Below are 19,042 nucleotides of genomic sequence, written 5' to 3'. Positions count from 1 at the left end.
GCTCTCTACCCATTGCCCCTCTTCGCAGGCGGACTTCTGGTCAGATGTATCCTCTCAGTCGGATTCTGACTCAGATGCAGATCAGACTTTCGCAACGCAGGATATGGTTGACAGCCTTATCTCAGCCATTATTCAAACGCTTGAGCTTAAGGAGGAAGAGGCAGCTTCTGAGGACACCTCCATTTCTTTCAAACGGATGAAGCATCCTTCTAGAGTTTTTCCCAATCATAAGGAATTTGATAACACTAAATCTAGACACTGGGAACACCCTGGTAAAGTTTTCCCAGGAGGAAACGTTTAGACATTTTATACCCGTTTGCTGCAGACCTTGTTAGCAAATGGTCCGAATCTCCTAAGGTAGATCCACCTGTGTCTAGATTATCCTCCCAGACAGTGCTGTCCATTCCTGCCGCGGCATCTCTAAAGTACCCCACGGACAGACAAATTGAGCCTCTAACCAAATCAGCTTTTGAAGCTTCTGGTACCTCTCTCTGCCCCAATTTCGCCTCTACCTGGGTGGCGAAAGCGGTGTCGGCCTGGGCCAAAACCCTACGCAGAGGCATTGTAGCTTCGGCTCCCGCACAGGAACTAGCGGATTTAGCAGATCAGATATCACTGGCTGGAAAGTACCTTCTGAATGCTTCTCTGGATGCGGCTGCTTGCTCTGCAAGGGCAAACAGCAATATTGTCGCCATTCGCCGTGTCTTCTGGCTAAAGGCGTGGAATGCAGATCCCGCTTCAAAAAAATCTCTCACAGGTTTGCCTTTCCAGGGTTCCAGGCTCTTTGGAGCGCAGCTAGACCAAATGATCTCGGACGCCACGGGCGGTAAGAGCACTTCCCTTCCGCAATCTAAGCCTAGGCGTCCCTTCAATAGAAAGGGACCCCATTCCTTTTGCCCCTTTCACTCCTTCGCCTCCTCAGGTGGTGCCTCTCAGCATGACCGGTCTTCCACTCAAAGGGACCGAAGGAAGCCTTCTTTCAGGCCTACCCCTCACTGGAGAGCTAAAGGCCGCTCCTCCAACTCTTCCAGTTCTCGCGACCACAGATTTTCTTCCAAATGACGGGTCACCCCCACCTGGAAATCTTTCCAGGGTGGGAGGCAGGCTTCTTCTGTTCACAGAGCCTTGGTTTTCGGTGGTCGACGACGCCTGGGTCAGGGAGATTGTCACATCAGGTTACAAAATAGAATTTTCGTCGTCCCCAGGAAGATGTTTTTTTCCTCTCCCGCCCACCCAAATAGCCCTCCCATGTCCCAGGGCTTTTTCAGGCGGTCGATTCCCTTCTCGCCTCAGGGGTAATTGTCCCAGTACCTTCCAACCAGCGGTTTTCTGTTTTTTACTCAAATCTATTTGTAGTTCCGAAAAAAGACGGCTCTCTTCGCCCGATTTTGGAGCTCAAACGGTTGAACCGCCACCTCCGGATTCGGCACTTCAAGATGGAGTCCTTGCGCTCGGTGATTGCCTCCATGGAACCGGGTGAATTTCTGTGCTCTGTGGATATTCGGGATGCGTATCTGCACATTCCGATTTGTGTTCAGCATCAGAGGTTCCTTCGTCTCGCGATCCAGGACCAACATTTCCAATTCACGGCTCTTCTTTTTGGCTTGGCGTCCGCCCCCAGAGTCTTTACGAAGGTAATGGCGGCGGTCATGGCCATCCTTCGGTCGAAGGGGATTTTCGTAATCCCCTATCTCGACGATCTCCTCATAAAGGGTCCGTCTCGCCTCGACTTCGGTCACTGTTTCCAGATCACTCTGGACACGTTAACCCACCTCGGTTGGATAATCAATGAACAAAAGTCCACCTTGATTCCGACCAAGCGTCTAGCATTCCTGGGCATGGAATTCAACACCATTGAAGCTCAGGTCTTCCTCCCAAGGAAGAAATTCCTCTCTCTTCGGAGGGACATCAAAGCCCTAAAGCGTCCTACCCCTCTACCTCTACGGCTCGGCATGAGGGTTCAGGGCATGATGGTCGCTTCCATGGAAGCGGTCCCTTATGCTTAGTTCCACTCTCGCCCTCTTCAGCTGGCCCTTCTGTCAGTTTGGGACAGGAATCCACTCTCCTTATACCGCCCAGTTCGCCTCCCTCAAGATGTGAGACAGTCTCTCACTGGTGGACGCTATCCACTTCCATTCTGCACGGGAGATCATTTCTCCCCCTCCACTGGCAGATCATCACCACCGATGCCAGTCTTCAGGGGTGGGGTGCAGTCTATCTCCACCTCACAGCCCATGGGCGCTGGACTACTCAAGAGGCACACCTCCTGATCAATCTCTTGGAAATCAGGGCTATTTTTCTAGGCCTCCTCCGCTGGCAGCCCCTCCTCTCGGGAAAACCAGTCCACATTGTCGGACAACCCCACAGCTGTGGCTTACATAAACCATCAGGGAGGGACTCGCAACAAGCAAGTCATACGGAGGTGGCAAAAAATTCTGCGGTGGGCAGAGAACCACATTCCCTTCATATCAGCTGTCTACATCCGAGGGTGGACAATTAAGTAGCTGACTTTCTCAGCCGTCAGGGGCTCATGTCAGGCGAGTGGGCTCTTCTCCCCGCTGTCTTCAACCAGATTTGCCAAAGGTGGGGTGTGTCGGACGTCACACTTAATGGCTCCCAAGCAAACCAAAAGGTTCCCCAGTACTTATCCAGACCCCGGGATCCGAGGGCTGTCGGCTGCGACGCTCTCGTGAACTCTTGGGCCCAGTTTCAGATGCCTTACCTGTCCCCGCACCTTCCCTTACTTCCAAGGGTCCTAAAGAAGATAAAGTGAGATGGGGGTTCCCATTCTCTTAGTAGCTCCAGATTGGCCCCGCAGGGCCTGGTACGTGGAGATAGTGATCATGTTATCGAACATACCTTGGAGGCTCCCAGACCGTCCGGATCTTCTATCGTAGGGTCCCCTCTTCCACCCGAGTTCTCGGTCTCTAAATTTAATGGCCGTTGAGGCCGCGATCCTGAAGGACATAGGTTTTTCTCAACGTGTCATACAAACCATGATAAGAGCACGTTAAAGGGTCAGGTTTCTGCCTTGTCAATTCTCTTTCAAAGGGACATTGCTTCTCTCCCCTAGGTGAGAACCTTCCTTCAGGGGGATGCTCATGTTGCACCTCCTGACCATCCTCCGGTCGCTCCTTGGGACCTCAACCTTGTGCTCGGTGCCCTCCATTGTACGCCTTTGAACCGATTCGGGACATCTCTTTTTCGCTTCTTTCCTAGAAAGTAGCTTTTTTGGTCGCTATCACCTTGATCAGGAGAGTTTCCGGCGTTGTCCTGTCATTCTCCCTTTCTGGTCCTTCATCAGGACAAAGTTGTCCTTCGGCCTGTCCCTTCTTTTTTGTCAAAGGTGCTTTCGGCTTTTCACATCAATGAAGACATCGTCCTTCCTTCTTTGTGCCCTTTCCCAGTTCATCCTTTGGAGAAATCTCTCCACAATGTGGATGTGGTCAGGGCTATCCGAGTTTACCTTGCCAGAACTGCTCCTTTTCGTCAGTCCGACCCTCTGTTTGTCGTCTCGGAAGGTCGTCAGAAGGGGCTCCCCGCCTCTAAGTCCACAATTGCTCGATGGATCCGTTCAGCGGTCCTGGAGGCATACCGTGCTCAAGACAAACAGCCTCCCCCGGGGGTGAGAGCTCACTCTACCCGGGCTGTGGGAGCTTCTTGGGCAGTTCGTCACCAAGCTACGGCCTCGCAGGTTTGTAAGACAGCAACTTGGTCGTCCATCCACACCTTTGTGTAATTCTACAAGGTGCACACTCGGGCTTCTGCGGATGCAGGCCTGGGTAGGAAGATACTGCAGGTGGCGGTTTAGTAACCGGCCGACCTAGTTGTCTATTCTTATTATCCCGCCCTGGGGACTGCTTTTGGACGTCCCATGGTTACCTGTTTTCCCCCAATGAAGCGAGAAAGAAAGAGGGTTTTTTGGTTCTTACCGTAAAATCTCTTTCTTGGAGCCTTCATTGGGGGACACAGCACCCTCCCTTTATGTTGTACCGTATTGGCCAACGTGCCGTTGTTGTGGGTTGGTACATAGGTTAAGTTGTTTATACTTGTTCCTACTACTGCTTTTGCACCGAGTTGCCTGGTGCCTGTCGGAGGGTGTATACTGCCGGGGAGGAGTTATTTTTCTTTATTTGCATAGTGTCAGCCTCCTAGCGATGTCCAGCAGCATACACCCGTGGTTACCTGTGTCCCCCAATGAAGGCTCCTAGAAAGATTTTACGGTAAGATCCAAAAATCCCTCTTTTTGAATTTACTAAATGGCTGCAATGAAACAAAGTGAAAAATGTAAAGGGGTCCGAATACTTTCCGTACCCACTGTAGAAAATAGGATTTTACAGGGAAGCTGCCATTAGGTGAACCATAGGCAACATGAATCAGACACTGGTTACATAATTGCAGCCAGGTATGTTTTAACTTACTTGATAAATTGGGGCCATAGTCTCCAACTTTTTAGACACGGCAGTTTCACTAAAGGGGTTGTCTGGGGCTAATTTTTTTTATTTTTTACAATAGGCTACCGGCCTGTTCTGCCATCGCCTTTCTTTGCCAGCTTACAGAGATTCTGCAGCTTCCAGTGACGTAATGTTCACAAAGCAGTTGCTTCTCTTCTGCTGTTTTATGAATGGGGACTGACTGCCGATGTTATGCTGATTGACAAGCAGCGGGGATCTAGCTGTCAATCGATATGACGTTGAACAGAGCAGCCCGGAAGAGGATCAGCTGCTCTGTTGACGTGAATCAGAAGAATTGCCAGCAAGAACGCTCCGTGAGTGCTCTGAGCCGGCGCTGACTAGAACAGGCAGGTAAGTTAGCAAGTATCTGCATGTTAGATCTTGGGCCCATAGTAGAAATATAAACTATTCCTGGATAACCCGTTTACCAAGGCTCTCACCTCTTAATAGAATCTTGAGTATCTGACAAAATGATGTGCACATCTCCACGAATCACTTCAGTCTGATGTAAGGCATGTTGCAGCATCATGAATCAGACGAGCTGTGGAACTCCGTCCCCAAGCCGCCCAATTTGGGGGAAATGGGCAAAACTGGTGTTAAAAAAAACAAACATCTCAAAATGTGGATATTTTTTAAATTTTTTTTTTGTTTACACCAGTTTTCTGGCTAAAACTCCTTGATGAATCGTGGCCTGTGGGTCTCCTCTGACTAGTCCAATGCAGTCCCTGGACGATTTCTCTCTGTCCCCCTCCATTTGGCTCTTACTGTGTGTGTGTGTAGGATAAAATTAATAGCACTCCTAGCCTTCCTATAAAGAAATTGGCTGTATGCAGTCTGGTAGACCATAGTCCCGATCTTTTATTATTTTTGTGCATGGGGCTAAGAACTAATAGGCTGTCCATGTATAACGACTTGCTTGTTCTTCTCAGTGTCGATCTCTGCTGAGTCAGAGCAGTCATGGACAGCTGCTGCCAGCAATTCTGCAGCCTTCGCTGACATCACGTTTATAGAGCAGCGTCTTCTCTTTCGCTCTGCTGATGTCATGCTGACTGTCAGCTGGCTGCCTAACTGTGGGGAGCCGGTTGTCAATGAGCATAACATCTGCAGAGATGCCCCATCGAAAGAGACAATTCCCCATGCAGTATAGGCAGGTAGTTAGCAACGATCTGCCTGTTCATTCTTAGCCCCATAGCAAAGATAAAAGTCTTGGATAACTCCTTTAACGAAGACTGCACTGAAATGTAACCAACATATTGCAATGGCTGTATTAATTGGATTGTTGCTTCATTCTTCACCTATACACACAGGAAGATGAAGAGATTTGGAGAAAAAGGCATGTGATCGATTAATGCCTTTTTTGCCTTCTTTTTGGTGTTGATCATTTTCACCTTATTCTATTAATTTGCATCTTTTTGTTAAGTCTATTTTATGTGCTTGCTTTGCGTGTTTTCATGTTTGTGATTGACAGCAGGGATTGAAGATGGTTTTGGATGAACTGCAACTTTAAAAAAAAAAAAAGTAAAAAAAATTTGAACAAATGTTTTTTTCAAGCTCCCCCCAGAGTGATTTTATGCATGCCTGATTGCACCTTGTCATCCACCACCCACAAACGTTCCAACATTTTTGCAAAACACGCAACATTTTGCTTCAAAAGGGTCAAAACTGGTAAAAGTAGGAAAGTAACTTTAACCCCCTCCAAATGGCCATAATCCCTGGTTGGCTTTTACCCAGCTGCAATTGTGCAGTCAGTGTCTGATTTGTGTGGTTTGGGTATCATTAATCTGATGGCAGGTTCTTGCTAAGAATTTCAGTCACACAGTTTAGAAGTTTTCAGGGAACCCACTAAGATTTTGATTGGGGAAACAGTGACCCTGATTAATCAAAGCTTTTATGCCAAAAAGTGGCGTAAAAGTTTTGAAAAGTCACAAAATTTGGACAGCGCTGGGGTGGGACGGGGGCATGATGCCACAGTTCATCTAATTCATGACCAGTCTGGAGTAAGATTTCTGGCGTGGCTAGCACCACTCGTCAGACACTCCAGATTCATGAAGAGGCACGCACCTCTTTATGAACCAGGAGCATCTGACGCCACCATTCCCCCTTATCAAGACCGTTAATTCATCAACACCAGTGATTTTCTCGAGCCTTGTCTTGTTACCAAACCGCACCATTGTATGGATAACTGAATCTTATGTGAAGCCTTGTAGATGGTGCACGCTGCTGGTTACAGATGCACCAATTCTTCCACTCAAACTGCAGACACCAAACACGTTGCACAAAGTTGTATGAAACCCGATTATTCAAATTTATTAACATTGAGATTTTTTTTCTTTTCTTCGGTAAAGATGCTGTTATTAGTAGGCTGAGTTTTATGTTGTATTTTTTTTTTAATATAGCTTTTTTTTCTCATTTTTATTAACAAATAGAAAACATACTGTATACAACGGAGCAAACTCCTAACAGCACTAATGTATACACAAGGTAAAAATGATTTCCTTATCCAACATTAGAAAGACAACGGTCACATCGGTTCCCAGCTAAATACATTGTGTAATACAATTTTAAGGGTTCTCCACCACCTTTATTTCTTTCATCAGCCTCTCAGTTATAACTTGTAGTAATACAGAGTACCATTCATAAGTACACTTTTTTTTTTTCTTTTACTTTTTTTCTGGGACATGTTTAGTAGAAGTTCTGAAACGCTGCACATTATAACAAAAATGTTATCATGTTCTAGCCAGAAGCTAATCGTTATGTGGCACCCTTCTGAGATTCACCTAAAAACTAATAACTCAGTAAAAGAAAATATATCCTTCAGGTCATCCTACATCTTTGAACAAATATATACTGTTTTATTCAGCAACCTCTGGTACCACCGCACCTCTTCTACCCGTCTCTCGCACCAGGCGAGCTGTGCCAAATGGATGCTGGCTCAAAAAAAAGAAAAAAAGTTGAATATATAATGTAAAAATCTAAAGAACTGGGCAATGTCGATTTAACTTGGTCCCTCATTGTCCAACCCTTGTGCTAAAGTCAGTGATTATGCGCTGTAGATTTTCATCGGCTCCTGTGCAATTACACTTCAGATGAGATGAGAAACATCAAGTACACCGGTCCACAAACCAGTCACCCTAGGTAATTTCTTCATTTGGGATAATCTGCTTAATTCTTCAGTGTATCCATGGGCTTGTCAGCTTTTCTGTGAGTGCTCGATCATCTCCCAGGCCGCTGTAGTAATAATTAGAATGTGCTTATTGAGTCATCAAGGACCTATCCCCTCTTCTCCGGGAGCTCGGCACACAGCACTGAAGTTCCTGCAGTCGGAATGACATTTTCTTTAAAGGAATCATTTCCCTTAGCGCTACCATTATTTTAAAGAATAAAAAAATTATAATAATAATAAAATAAACTGAAAAAATGGCTTCCCTACAGGAACACCAGACTTAAAATAAGAAAAGTACTCTAAAAAAAGTGATTAAAAATAATAGAAAAACAAATTATTTATTTTCCTGTGTGCCATAGATGGGACCAGAGAAGCAAGACCTGTATGGAAGGGAACAAGGAATGAATTGTGCTGAAATCCCAAGCAAGTCTTGCAAAAGCTTTGCATTATCTCATGATGAGGTGGGAACAGCGTCTGGAGAAGGAGGGCTCGACACAGCGTGACGAGTCCAATGCCATAGTCCCTGGACGCATATTACTCCCAGCTCGGCCAGTGGGTAAGCGGTAGTTATGTTGCATAGTGGTCAAAGCTGCCTAGGTACTCCAATGCGGCTCTGTAACACAGCTGATACTGGTCCTGTGGAGAAAGAGAGAAGATTCAGAAAAGATTCACACAGGCATATGGCAGCGTTTTCTGGACCATGCTTGAGCTGCAAAACCAGCAGGTTTTCTGATCTGAATGAACAGCATCATATATGTCCATGGTGCTATTTATATGGGTCACAAGACACACAATTGGGTCAAGAATTTCAGCCATAACACAAATGAAAAAAATATGTCTAATACAAATACCCATCATCTCACTGACTGTATTTCAGCCATAATACAAATGAAAAAAATATGTCTAATACAAATACCCATCATCTCACTGACTGTCTCCATCAATTCTGTGCACAATCGCACATGGGCTGGCTTTGTTACATATTTGACACAATCTTTATCTATATGTCCTATTATACGTCATTTAGGAAGATTTTTTTTTTATTTTTATTTTAATCGTGAGTAAAATGATCTTCAATGGCTAAAAAACAGTGGACAGCAGGACCCAAACCAGGTATAATCCAATAGCCTCACTTATGTAAGGTTAAAACTGGGAGATATGTATTGGTCCAGAATAAAGATGAAACTCTAAAAATACAGTCATTAATAGGAGCAGTTCCTCACCTCTGTCTGTACCATAGCCGGTCGTTGTGTTCTTAGAGTCTTCACAGTCTGGAACATATCCACCACTCCTTCGTACCTCATCCGCTCCAGGACAATGCTGAGTGTGATGAAGACTCCAGTTCGGCCCACGCCGGCACTGTCATAGACACTGCATGTTAATACTCCCTTTAGGATAACACCGTCTAATTATAACTTTCTGATTTTGCTGTGGATTTACTGTAGATTTAATTTATATTTATCTAATTTGAAGTTGGTAATATCTGTAATGCAAATCCACTGAGGGTATGTGCACATGATCTGGAACTGGCAGCTCTTTAGACGCAGCTTATGTTTGCTGTGTCCAAAGCCCTGCCGTCTATTGAACGCAGGTGAATCTGCAGGTGGTCACTGAACCATGCGGATTCACAGCGTCCAATACACCGTATGGGTGAAATTTCTTTTGCGGAGAGAAATTGACAGTCTCCACGTGTGAGCTGTGGGCGACTGTGGATGACATTTAATAAAATCTCATCCATAATTCTGCCACCATACTACACTGGAATTTCCGGACAGTAAAGCCACAGCATATCCACTATATATGAGCACACCCTAACTATTAGGACTAGTGATGATCGAGTGTACTCGTTGCTCGGGTTTTCCCCCCGAGCACGCTGGGGTGACCTCCGAGTATTTATGACTGCTCGGAGGTTTAGTTTTCATCGCATCAGCTGAATGATTTACAGCTACTAACCAGGCTGAGTACATGTGGTGGTGGTGCGCTTCTTGTATGAAAATATAATGTACCTGAAATCCAGAATATATGTACCTGCAGTGAACAGTTATCGGTCCATCCTGTCCAAACTGCTCCTTGGTCTTGTGTACTTGTCCAATAAAGTCGATGAAGCCTTCTCCTGTTTTTGGCACTCCTTGCTCGGGCCAGTCTGTGAACTGAAACTGTCTGATTGTCCGAGACTGTCCATCCTAAAGTCCGAGAACAGTAAGTAAATAAGTTTTATTTTTTAAATACTAACTTGGTAGTTACCCACTTTTCTGTTAATAATTATGAGCCTCACCCTTGCATCTGTCACTTTGAACTCACGCAGGATGTACTGAGGCATGTTATATTCAGCCATGGGGTCCACCACGAAATACTGGTACCGCGCAGAGCGTTCTGCAGGCCAGTACTGATGACACTTCTCCTGCAGAGCGTAATATATATGTATGCAGTCATGTGGAATTTTAAGGCTTATTCAATATCCCCACAAATAGCAAGACAATCATAAAAATGTACAGATGAGAACAAACAAGTGATGAGAGACTGAAATCAGGAAACATTTACCTAAGTAATGTTTCAGGAAAAGCAGCAAAGTCCTAAGGCCAATTCAGATCCTCCTTATTTCATATTAACTTTAACCTCATTTCAGTTCCCCTTGGATCTATCAAAGCTGTTTCTTACCCGGCCCATCTCACGCAGCTTCGTCAGCATCACCACAATAGTAGAATTATGCTCCCACAGCATGCGCCAGAAATCCTCAGTGGTCTCTGCCAGGGGTCCCTGAGTAGCAATGTACCCTTTCTGTTGCCTGCAAAACATTGTACAGAAATAACAGATGAGGCTGAGAGTCAGCGTATGTCCACCAGACCCGACAGCTGTGGCCATTATGCGGAGATCAAGGACATTTCTGTTTTATGAGCAGTGAATGAGCTGCATCTATTTAAGTTAAATACCCACATATATATATATATATATATTACCTGTAGCCGTCAATGAAGCTGGCGTTAATGTAGTCTGACCCCTCAACTCCACGTATTGGCTGAAGACAGACACGACTCATCTCGTATGGCATTATATTCACCAGCCGATTCTTAAACTTGTTGCATGGTAGGTTGGCACTGATAAATCGGGAGGTGTGAGCCTTCGAGTTAGCCAAAAGCTTAAAAAAAATAATATTATTTAACCAACTGAACAGTATTTGTATAGTTAGCAAACCATTAGAAAAAGGGGAGGGATACAGTAAAATTGTTATACATGCAAACTTATAGGAAAACTCTACAGAACTATTATTGCCCCCTGCTGTGTTGCTACATGGGACAGAAGACAATGGCCTTGTCGCCTGTGAGGTTTCATCTGACATCAGAGTTAATCTGAATTCACAAATCTGTTATTATTTGGTCGATGCTGGGGCCACATTTCCCAGCCTGACCTCTGGTTTCCTGACCTGAACCAATAGCTTCATAGGCATTTGTGAGGCTGATAATTCGGGTCAGGAGATCCACGATCAGGTCAGGAATTGCAGCCTGAACACGAGCTGTATAAAGTGGACCTGTGAACGCAGCCATAGGCCTGATACCAGAGTACAATCTCACACCTTCTCCATAACCTCTACTCTTGCTGAAAATAACCAGATAAAAAAATGAATATAAATGCTTTGCTTCTTTTAGTTTTCAATGTCAGTCACTGTTTCTGTAGAGGTAATTGCCTACCTTAAACTCTAGCTCCATGGAGGTGACACTCTCTCCTGGAGGGACCTGAGACAGTTTCTGGATATGTGCATACAGGCTCCGTGCCGGCACTTCTGTGTTACCGCACATCACTGCTTCTAATAAAGCCTCATGGATGAAGATGTACTGGTCCTCCGTCTGCACCATGTAATTACGTTGAGAACGCATGCAGGTCACATGACCGTAGATGTCTACTGTCTTCTCCAGCTTTACTCTCTCTAGCATGGCATCAATGACTATAAAACATCCCGTTCTGCCCACACCAGCACTGCCAAGAGGAGAGAGACGATCAGTCTGTAGGCACAAGCCACCAACAGTGAAGATGTAAAGGGAACCTGGCAGCTTATTCATGCTGCCTGAACCATGAGTAAGTAGTAGGATTCAGTCTGGTTCTGTCATGTCAGTCAAGAATCTTTTATTGCTTTGGCATTTCAGAGACAACATTCATTTAAGAGCCGACAGGGGACCATCCGGCTTTGATGACTAGTCCAAGAGGCAAGTCCCCAGCGGCTCCTCACCACCAGAACTCCCTGTGAGTGATAGGTGTCTCTTCATGTGTGTTTAGGGATTCGGCTGAAGTCACCAGGGACCAGCCTCTAGGACTAATCACCTTAGCCACACGGTCCTCTAAATCTATGTTTTCTATGAAACACCGCAGCACTCCAGAATAAAACATACTATGTTAAATTGACAGAGCCAATGTCTTGTTCAGGCATTAGGAATCACATGTCAGGTTTATATTAATGACAGTTATATATTATCTACAATCCTGACACCACACGAAAAAGAGGAAACGGGCAGTCATTATATAGAGACATATATTTTTGTATTATGGTGTTTGGTAATTTTGGGTTCCTATGAAACCACAAGCCATTCTCCACTTCTAAACTGTGCAGGAATAAGGTAAGATAGAAATGAAGTTTTGAAATGAACGGATGCCAGTAAGTGCAGCAAGTGTGTGTAACATTATTGTTATTTAGCTTTATATACCGTATATACTCGAATATAAGCCTAGATTTTCAGCCCCCAATGAAAGTGCCCCTCTCGGCTTATACTCGAGTCATGGTTGGCGGGTGAGGGGGAGCGACGACGGTCACATACTCACCTGCTCCTGGCGCTCCTGACGCGGTCCCTGCATGTCCCATGGTCTCCGGCGCCAGTAGCTTCTTCCCCTGTTCAGCGGTCACGTGATACCGCTCATTAAAGTAATGAATATCGACTCCACTCCCATAGGGGTGGAGCCGCATATTCATTACTGTAAGGAGCGGTACCACGTGACCGCTCATTACAGGAAGAAGCTGTCAGCGCCCGGAGACCATCTGTCCAGGAGAAGCTGCCATGGACCGCGCCGGAGCAGGTGAGTATTTCATATTCACCTTTCCTCATTCCGGCGCAGCTCCGTCTTCCGCGTCATCTGCAGTGACTGTTCATGTCAGAGGGCGCGATGATGTATTAGTGTGCGCGCCGCCCTCTGCTTGAACATTCACTGCGGAGAGACGGGACGCTGAGGAGCAGCGGGCAGCAACGAGAGGTATGTCAATTTTTCTTTTTTTTTTATTGCAGCAGCAGCATTATATGTGGCACAGACGCTCCATATAAGAACTGCATGGAGCATTATATGTGGCACATTGTTATATGGAGCATCTATGGGGCTATACTGAACTGTATGGAGCATTATATGTGGCACATTGTTATATGGAGCATCTTATGGGGCCATAATCAACATTTGTGCAGCATTATATGGGGCATATTTTAATATGGAGCATCTTATGGGGCCATCATAAACTGTATGGAGCATTATATGGGACTCCTGATTCAATATGGATATTCAAAAACACTTAACCTACTGATGTCTCAATTATTTTTACTTTTATTGGTATCTATTTTTATTTTTGACGTTTACCAGTAGCTGCTGCATTTTCCACCCTAGGCTTTTAATCGAGTCAATAAGTTTTCCCAGTTTTTTGTTGCAAAATTAGGGGGGTCGGCTTATACTCGAGTATATACGGGTATCTAATGTTCTTTGTTATTAGGGTTCTGTAGTGAAACAGAGATAGATTTAGATGGTTTTCTGGTTCAGGCCGGGATCCTCTTCAGTAGACAAGAGCTCCATTTGCTGAATGAAGTAACCAAGGATGTATTTCCTGGATCTCTATTAATGGGGCTGTGTGCGGCTGCGGACACTCAAAGTAAATGGAGCTCTTTTCCTACTGACATAATTGTATCATTACTAGAACTTGTCCCTTACCTGCAATGAACAACCATGGGACCAGCATCTGTGGGGTTACAAGCTTTAACTCTTCGTAAGAAAGCTAGAATGGGTGTAGGATATTCTGGGACACCATGGTCCGGCCACGCCATGAACTGGAATTGGCGTATTTCTCGCTTTTCACAGGAGCCATTCTGTATGGATTAGAGAGAGAGTCTGATTTTTATGTGTTGTCTTCAGAAGTTACCACAGATATAACAATACTGTAATAATGATGTAATAATGTATCGTCAGTATGGACACTCAATCCTTGAGCAAATTTACAGGGTCCCAGAAAATAACAGTTTACAAGATTGACTGGCAATGTAACTGGCCAAAACAACTAATCCAAAATTGCCAGCTTTAACTATGACTTTGGATACTTTATATAAGGTGGTCTGTATTATAGTTGATTGGTTCTGCAATTTCAGACCTGCAGTGCACTAACTAGGTATCCAAAATCAAGTTTCACTCAGCATCACTATCTGCATTTGTTTCTCTCATTAAAGTCAGCGCACCGTAAAATTATATTATAATTGAAAATTAAATTAAAACATTAGACTCTTAATTTGCTTGTCTACCTTCTGCCGCATTGTGCGGTCTTATCTCTCTCTAGGGAGAAAAAGCAAGAGGGGGTGAACACGTTGTCAGGGAAAGGGTGGATCCAATCTGCGACCTGCTCTGTTTGTTAGTTATGGGACAAGACCCCAAATAACCTATTATACAGAGAATATTCAGGACAACTCACCTTGTAGAGGGCAAATGTCCTCACTGTATATGTGGCAAGTTCTACTGTGTCTAGTAAGGTGACTTGGATCATTCCATAAGTCTCTGTGCCTCGACTTGGCCAGTACTGGTCACACTTTACCTGTGGATTAAATAACATTATGTCATAAAACACATCCGCACATCAATGTCAGACTGTAAAGTGACAGTTTCAATTTTAAAGACATCAAATCACAATAATCCATCATGGAACTACCTCTAACACATCACTTTGACTGTATCAAGGATGCCAGATTATCAGAGTAATTTGTAGTTTGTGAGCTGTGCCTTTAAAGTGACCAGTGTCAGTCAGATACCTGTCCATCTGCAAACCTCCATGTCTGTATTTGACCATGACGGAAGGGATGTGGTCATGGCATCTAAATGCTGTATGTGATTTATAAAGATGTATTTAATTATAGATACAATAGGCTGCAAAATATGTACAGATCAAGAAAGGACATATAGTTTGCATCCAACTATTGTGCGCGTTACGATATTCCTTATGGCAAGTAATCAAATGTGCTAGTTTATTATGGATGTAGTTCTACTTAATAACTATCATTAGCAGCAATGAGCAGCGTCTTTGTAAACCAGGCACAGGATATTCTGTCTGTATGATGTCTGACCCTAGATTTTTCCTCCAGACGAGTCATCATGACGATGGTGGTTGTCCTTTGCTCCCACACCATGCGCCAGAAATCACTGAGTGTCTCGGGTAATGGCCCTTGTGTGGCAATATATGCGTTCTGTTTCCTGTAGCCGTCTATGTAGTTGCCATTGATGTAATCACTGCCAGGAACACCTGTTAAAAGATTAGAACGCTTTAGAATTGGCAGGGTAGACACTCAACCTGTATCTGTTTGCTATTACTGTTGGCTTTATCTGTCTATTTCCTTTGGCATTTTCCCTTCTAATTAATCCCGTCGTGTGTATGATCAGTCTCCCTGCTGCCCCCTCCCTCATGATCACACCTGGCCTATTTCATGTGCACCTAGTTTGTTATAAATGCAGAGTCATAGGTCTGTCTCCATAAGGATATCTCTAAAAGGATACAGCAGAAATATACCAGAAGTGAACAGAAGGTAAGCCTAACCACTGTTATTAAATGTACTAAATTTCTTACTCTTTCCTCAACACTTACTCTCATCATGCTGACATACGCTCTTAGGCTATGTGCACACGTTGCGGATTTACTGCGGATTTGCAGTGTTTTTTCCATGCAAAATGCTGCAGAACCACAAGTGATTTACAGTACAATGTAAATCAATGGGGGAAAAAAAATGCTGTGCAAATGGTGTGGAAAATTCCGCACGGAATCCGCAGCGGATTAAAGAAAAAAAAAAAAAGGACCATGTCAATTCTTTGTGCGTTTCTGCACCCATTCCATTATAGGAAAACGCAGGGGTAAAAACGCAAGAAATCCGCAGTAAAAACTTACAAAATCCACATAAAAAAGGCGCAGATTTTGACCTGCGTTTTCTGCCAAGAGTTGTAGAATCCGCACAGAAAATACCACAGGCAAATCTGCAACGTGTGCACATAACCTAACAGTTTTGGCTCCATCACTCCTCCCTCTCTCTGCTTCTCACTGCTGGCGACATCTCCCAATCCTGGTCCCCCACAGCTCATACCTCCCATTATTACCCCCTTCTATCGCTCCCAACCCAATATAAACACCCAAAATCTTTCCCACCTCAAATCCGTGCCCTTGACGCACACCATCCTGCTCCCACGCTCTAAGGCTAGGTTCACATTGCGTTAGTGGGTGATCGCTAACGGACAGTGTTGCACGGCGAAAATGTCGCAAACGCCGTGCAACGGGTCCGTTAGCGCACCCATTGACAGCAATGTTGTTTCAGCCTGAAGCGCATCGCTAGCGCGTGCCTTTTTCGGCTCGCGCTAGCGATGTGCCGTTTTTTTGTGGCGCGCCTCGGACGCTGCTTGCAGCGTCCGCGGCGTGCCCGAGGTCCGTTCCCCGCTCTCGCAGATCGGGGATCTGCGAGAGCAGGGACGTTAGCGTGACCCCTAAATGCGGCCTCTACAAGTACATTGCGTTAGCGCAATCCGCTAGCGCTAAACGGATTGCCCCAACGCAATGTGAACCTAGCCTAACTCGAATGGCGGCTCCGTCTGCAATAAACTCCACGTGATTCACAGTCTCTTTACCTCTTGTAGTCTTTCCTTCCTGGACCTCACCAAAACATGGCTCACACTCTCCCACACAGCCTTCCCTGCTGCGCTATGTTACAGCCGCCTCCAATTCACCCACACTCCTCGCCCTGGCAACAGACATGGAGGAGTGGGCTTTCTCCTTTCTTCAAACTGTACATTCAACCCAATCCCACCTCTTCCCTCCCTTATCCTTCCCTCTTTTGAAGTCCACTGTGTCCGCATCTACTCCAACCTCCAAATGTCCGTCATATACCAAACTCCGGGCCCGACCACTGCCTTTATTGACCAGTTCTCCACCTGGCTTCTTCACTTTCGCTCTGCTGACATTCCCACCATCACCATGGGTGACTTCAACATCCCCATTGACACCCACCAGTCGGCAGCCACCAAACTCCTGTTCCTTACTTCATCTTTTGGACTTTCAGTGGTCCTCCTCCCACCCACACAGACGGACACACATTAGACCTGGTCTTCACCTGTCTCTGCTCCCTATCTAACTTCACAACCTACCCTCTCGATCTATCTGACCACCATCTCACTTTCTCATCCCTGCCTCCTCACCTGTCACCCATGTCCAGCAACATGCGCACCCCCGTAGAAACCTCGCACACCTAGACATCCACACTCTCTCTGACTCTATTCTAACACTGGCATCCATATCCTCCACGACACAGACAGTGCCACTACTTTCTACAATGCCAGTCTTACATCAGCCATTGACTCAGTCGCCCCAGTCATGCATAGCAGAGTGCAACAAATTAGTAGACAACCCTGGCACAATAACACCACTAAAAAGCTTTGCCAAGTATCCAGAATTGCAGAGGGGCGTTGGAAGAAAACGCATTCGTAAGATGATTTCACTGCACTCAAACAAGCAACACTCTCATTCAAATCAGCTCTCAACTCTGCTAAACAGGCCTACTTTACATCTCTTGTATCTTCCTTATCCCACAACCTCAAACAGTTGTTCAACACTTTTAACTCCCTCCACCGCTCACTCCGACTTCCCTAATCTCTGCCTAGGACTTTGCCACGCACTTCAAAAATAAGATAGACCAAACAAGGCAAGTCTTTGTTGTACGACTACTAGTGATGAGCGAGTATACTCGTTGCTTGGGTTTCCCCGAGCACGCTTGGGGTGGTCTCAGAGTATTTGTTAGTGTTCAAAGATTTCGTTCTCTTCCCCGCAGCTGCATGATTTACGGCTGCTAGACAGGCTGAATACATGTGAGGAATGCCTGTTTGTTAGGGAATTCCCACATGTATTCAGACTGTCCAGCCGTAAATCATGCAGCTGAGGGGACGAAAACTAAATCTCCGAGCACTAACAAATACTCGGAGATCATCCGAGCAACAATGCTATTCGCTCATCACTAACGACTACCACAACCCCTTTGTATGCCAGATCAATGCACTAACCACATAACTTCCCTCTCCAAAATCACTGAAGGAGAGCTTGCTCATCCAAATCACACCTCACCACTTGTGCACTTGACCCCATCCCACCTCCTCCCCAACCTCACCACTACACTAATCCCATCCCTAACCCATCTCTTCAACCTGTCACTAACTTCTGGTACCTTCCCCTCTGCTTTAAAACATGCCACAATCACACCTATCCTCAAAAAGCCATCCCTTGACCCGAGCATTATGTCAGCTATCGCCCCATATCTTTTCTCCCATTTGCTTCCAAAATCCTTGAGCAGCACGTCCACGCTGAACTTTCCTCTCACTTTGCATCTAACTCGCTCTTCGACAATCTACAATCTGGCTTCCATCCCCACCATTCCACTGAGACTGCCCTGTCCAAACTTACTAACGACTTACAGCCAAAGCTAATAGACAATTCTCTATACTCCTCCTTCTAGACCTGTCCTCTGCCTTTCGACACAGTTGACCACTTCCTCCTACTACAGATCCTCTCTTCATTTGGTGTCAAAGATCTGATGACACTCAGATCTACCTCTCTGGCCCAGATGTCACCTCTCTGCTCTCCAGAATATGGTCTATCAGCCATATCCTCCTTCTCTCGCTTCCTCAAACTCAATGTGGACAAATCTGAACTAATTATCTTTCCTCCATCTCACATACCTTCCTTACCTGATCTATCTATCACAATAAATTAATTCACACTTTCCCATGTCACTGTAATCCGCTGCATCGGACTAACCCTCGACTCTGCCCTGTACTTCAAACCGCACATCCAAGCTCTCTCCACCACCTGTCGCCTCCAGCTCAAAAATATTTCTTGAATCCGTCATTTCCTCAACAGTCACCCTACCAAGATGCTTGTGCATGCCCTAATCATCTCCTGCCTCGACTATTGAAACATCCTCCTCTGTGGCCTACCTTCTAACACTCTCGCACCCCTTCAGTCCATCCTTAACTCTGCTGCCCGACTAATTATTCTCTCTCCTCGCTACACTCCTGCTTCCCCTCTTTGCAAATCCCTTCACTGGCTCCCAATTTCCCAGCGTATCCAGTTTAAACTACTAACACTGACCTACAAAGCCATCTATAACCTTTCTCCTCT

General features: G+C 45.3%; 1 protein-coding gene and 1 long non-coding RNA gene across 18 annotated transcripts in view; one reads left to right on the top strand and one right to left on the bottom strand.

Annotated features, from left to right (window-relative positions):
* LOC143787306 (uncharacterized) overlaps nucleotides 1-5,553 on the top strand; it is a 62,711-nt gene extending 57,158 nt beyond the window's left edge. The window contains exon 3 of the long non-coding RNA XR_013218320.1: nucleotides 4,516-5,553. This is a non-coding gene — a long non-coding RNA (uncharacterized LOC143787306). The remainder of the gene's footprint in view (nucleotides 1-4,515) is intronic.
* Nucleotides 5,554-6,817: 1,264 nt separating this feature from the next.
* Nucleotides 6,818-19,042, bottom strand: part of PTPRF (protein tyrosine phosphatase receptor type F) — a 1,035,200-nt gene continuing 1,022,975 nt past the window's right edge. For all 17 annotated transcript variants that reach the window (XM_077275903.1, XM_077275904.1, XM_077275915.1 and 14 more), the window contains 10 exons: nucleotides 14,964-15,139; nucleotides 14,318-14,437; nucleotides 13,570-13,724; nucleotides 11,304-11,589; nucleotides 10,575-10,753; nucleotides 10,276-10,402; nucleotides 9,893-10,018; nucleotides 9,646-9,800; nucleotides 8,841-8,976; nucleotides 6,818-8,253 (listed from right to left, as the gene is read on the bottom strand). In XM_077275903.1, the coding sequence (XP_077132018.1) occupies nucleotides 8,185-8,253; nucleotides 8,841-8,976; nucleotides 9,646-9,800; nucleotides 9,893-10,018; nucleotides 10,276-10,402; nucleotides 10,575-10,753; nucleotides 11,304-11,589; nucleotides 13,570-13,724; nucleotides 14,318-14,437; nucleotides 14,964-15,139 (1,529 nt within the window). In that variant the 3' untranslated portion in view covers nucleotides 6,818-8,184. The remainder of the gene's footprint in view (nucleotides 8,254-8,840; nucleotides 8,977-9,645; nucleotides 9,801-9,892; nucleotides 10,019-10,275; nucleotides 10,403-10,574; nucleotides 10,754-11,303; nucleotides 11,590-13,569; nucleotides 13,725-14,317; nucleotides 14,438-14,963; nucleotides 15,140-19,042) is intronic.

This window comes from Ranitomeya variabilis, chromosome 8, assembly GCF_051348905.1.
Source record: "Ranitomeya variabilis isolate aRanVar5 chromosome 8, aRanVar5.hap1, whole genome shotgun sequence".
Lineage (NCBI taxonomy): Eukaryota > Metazoa > Chordata > Amphibia > Anura > Dendrobatidae > Ranitomeya > Ranitomeya variabilis.
This window is presented reverse-complemented; position numbering and strand designations above follow the sequence as displayed.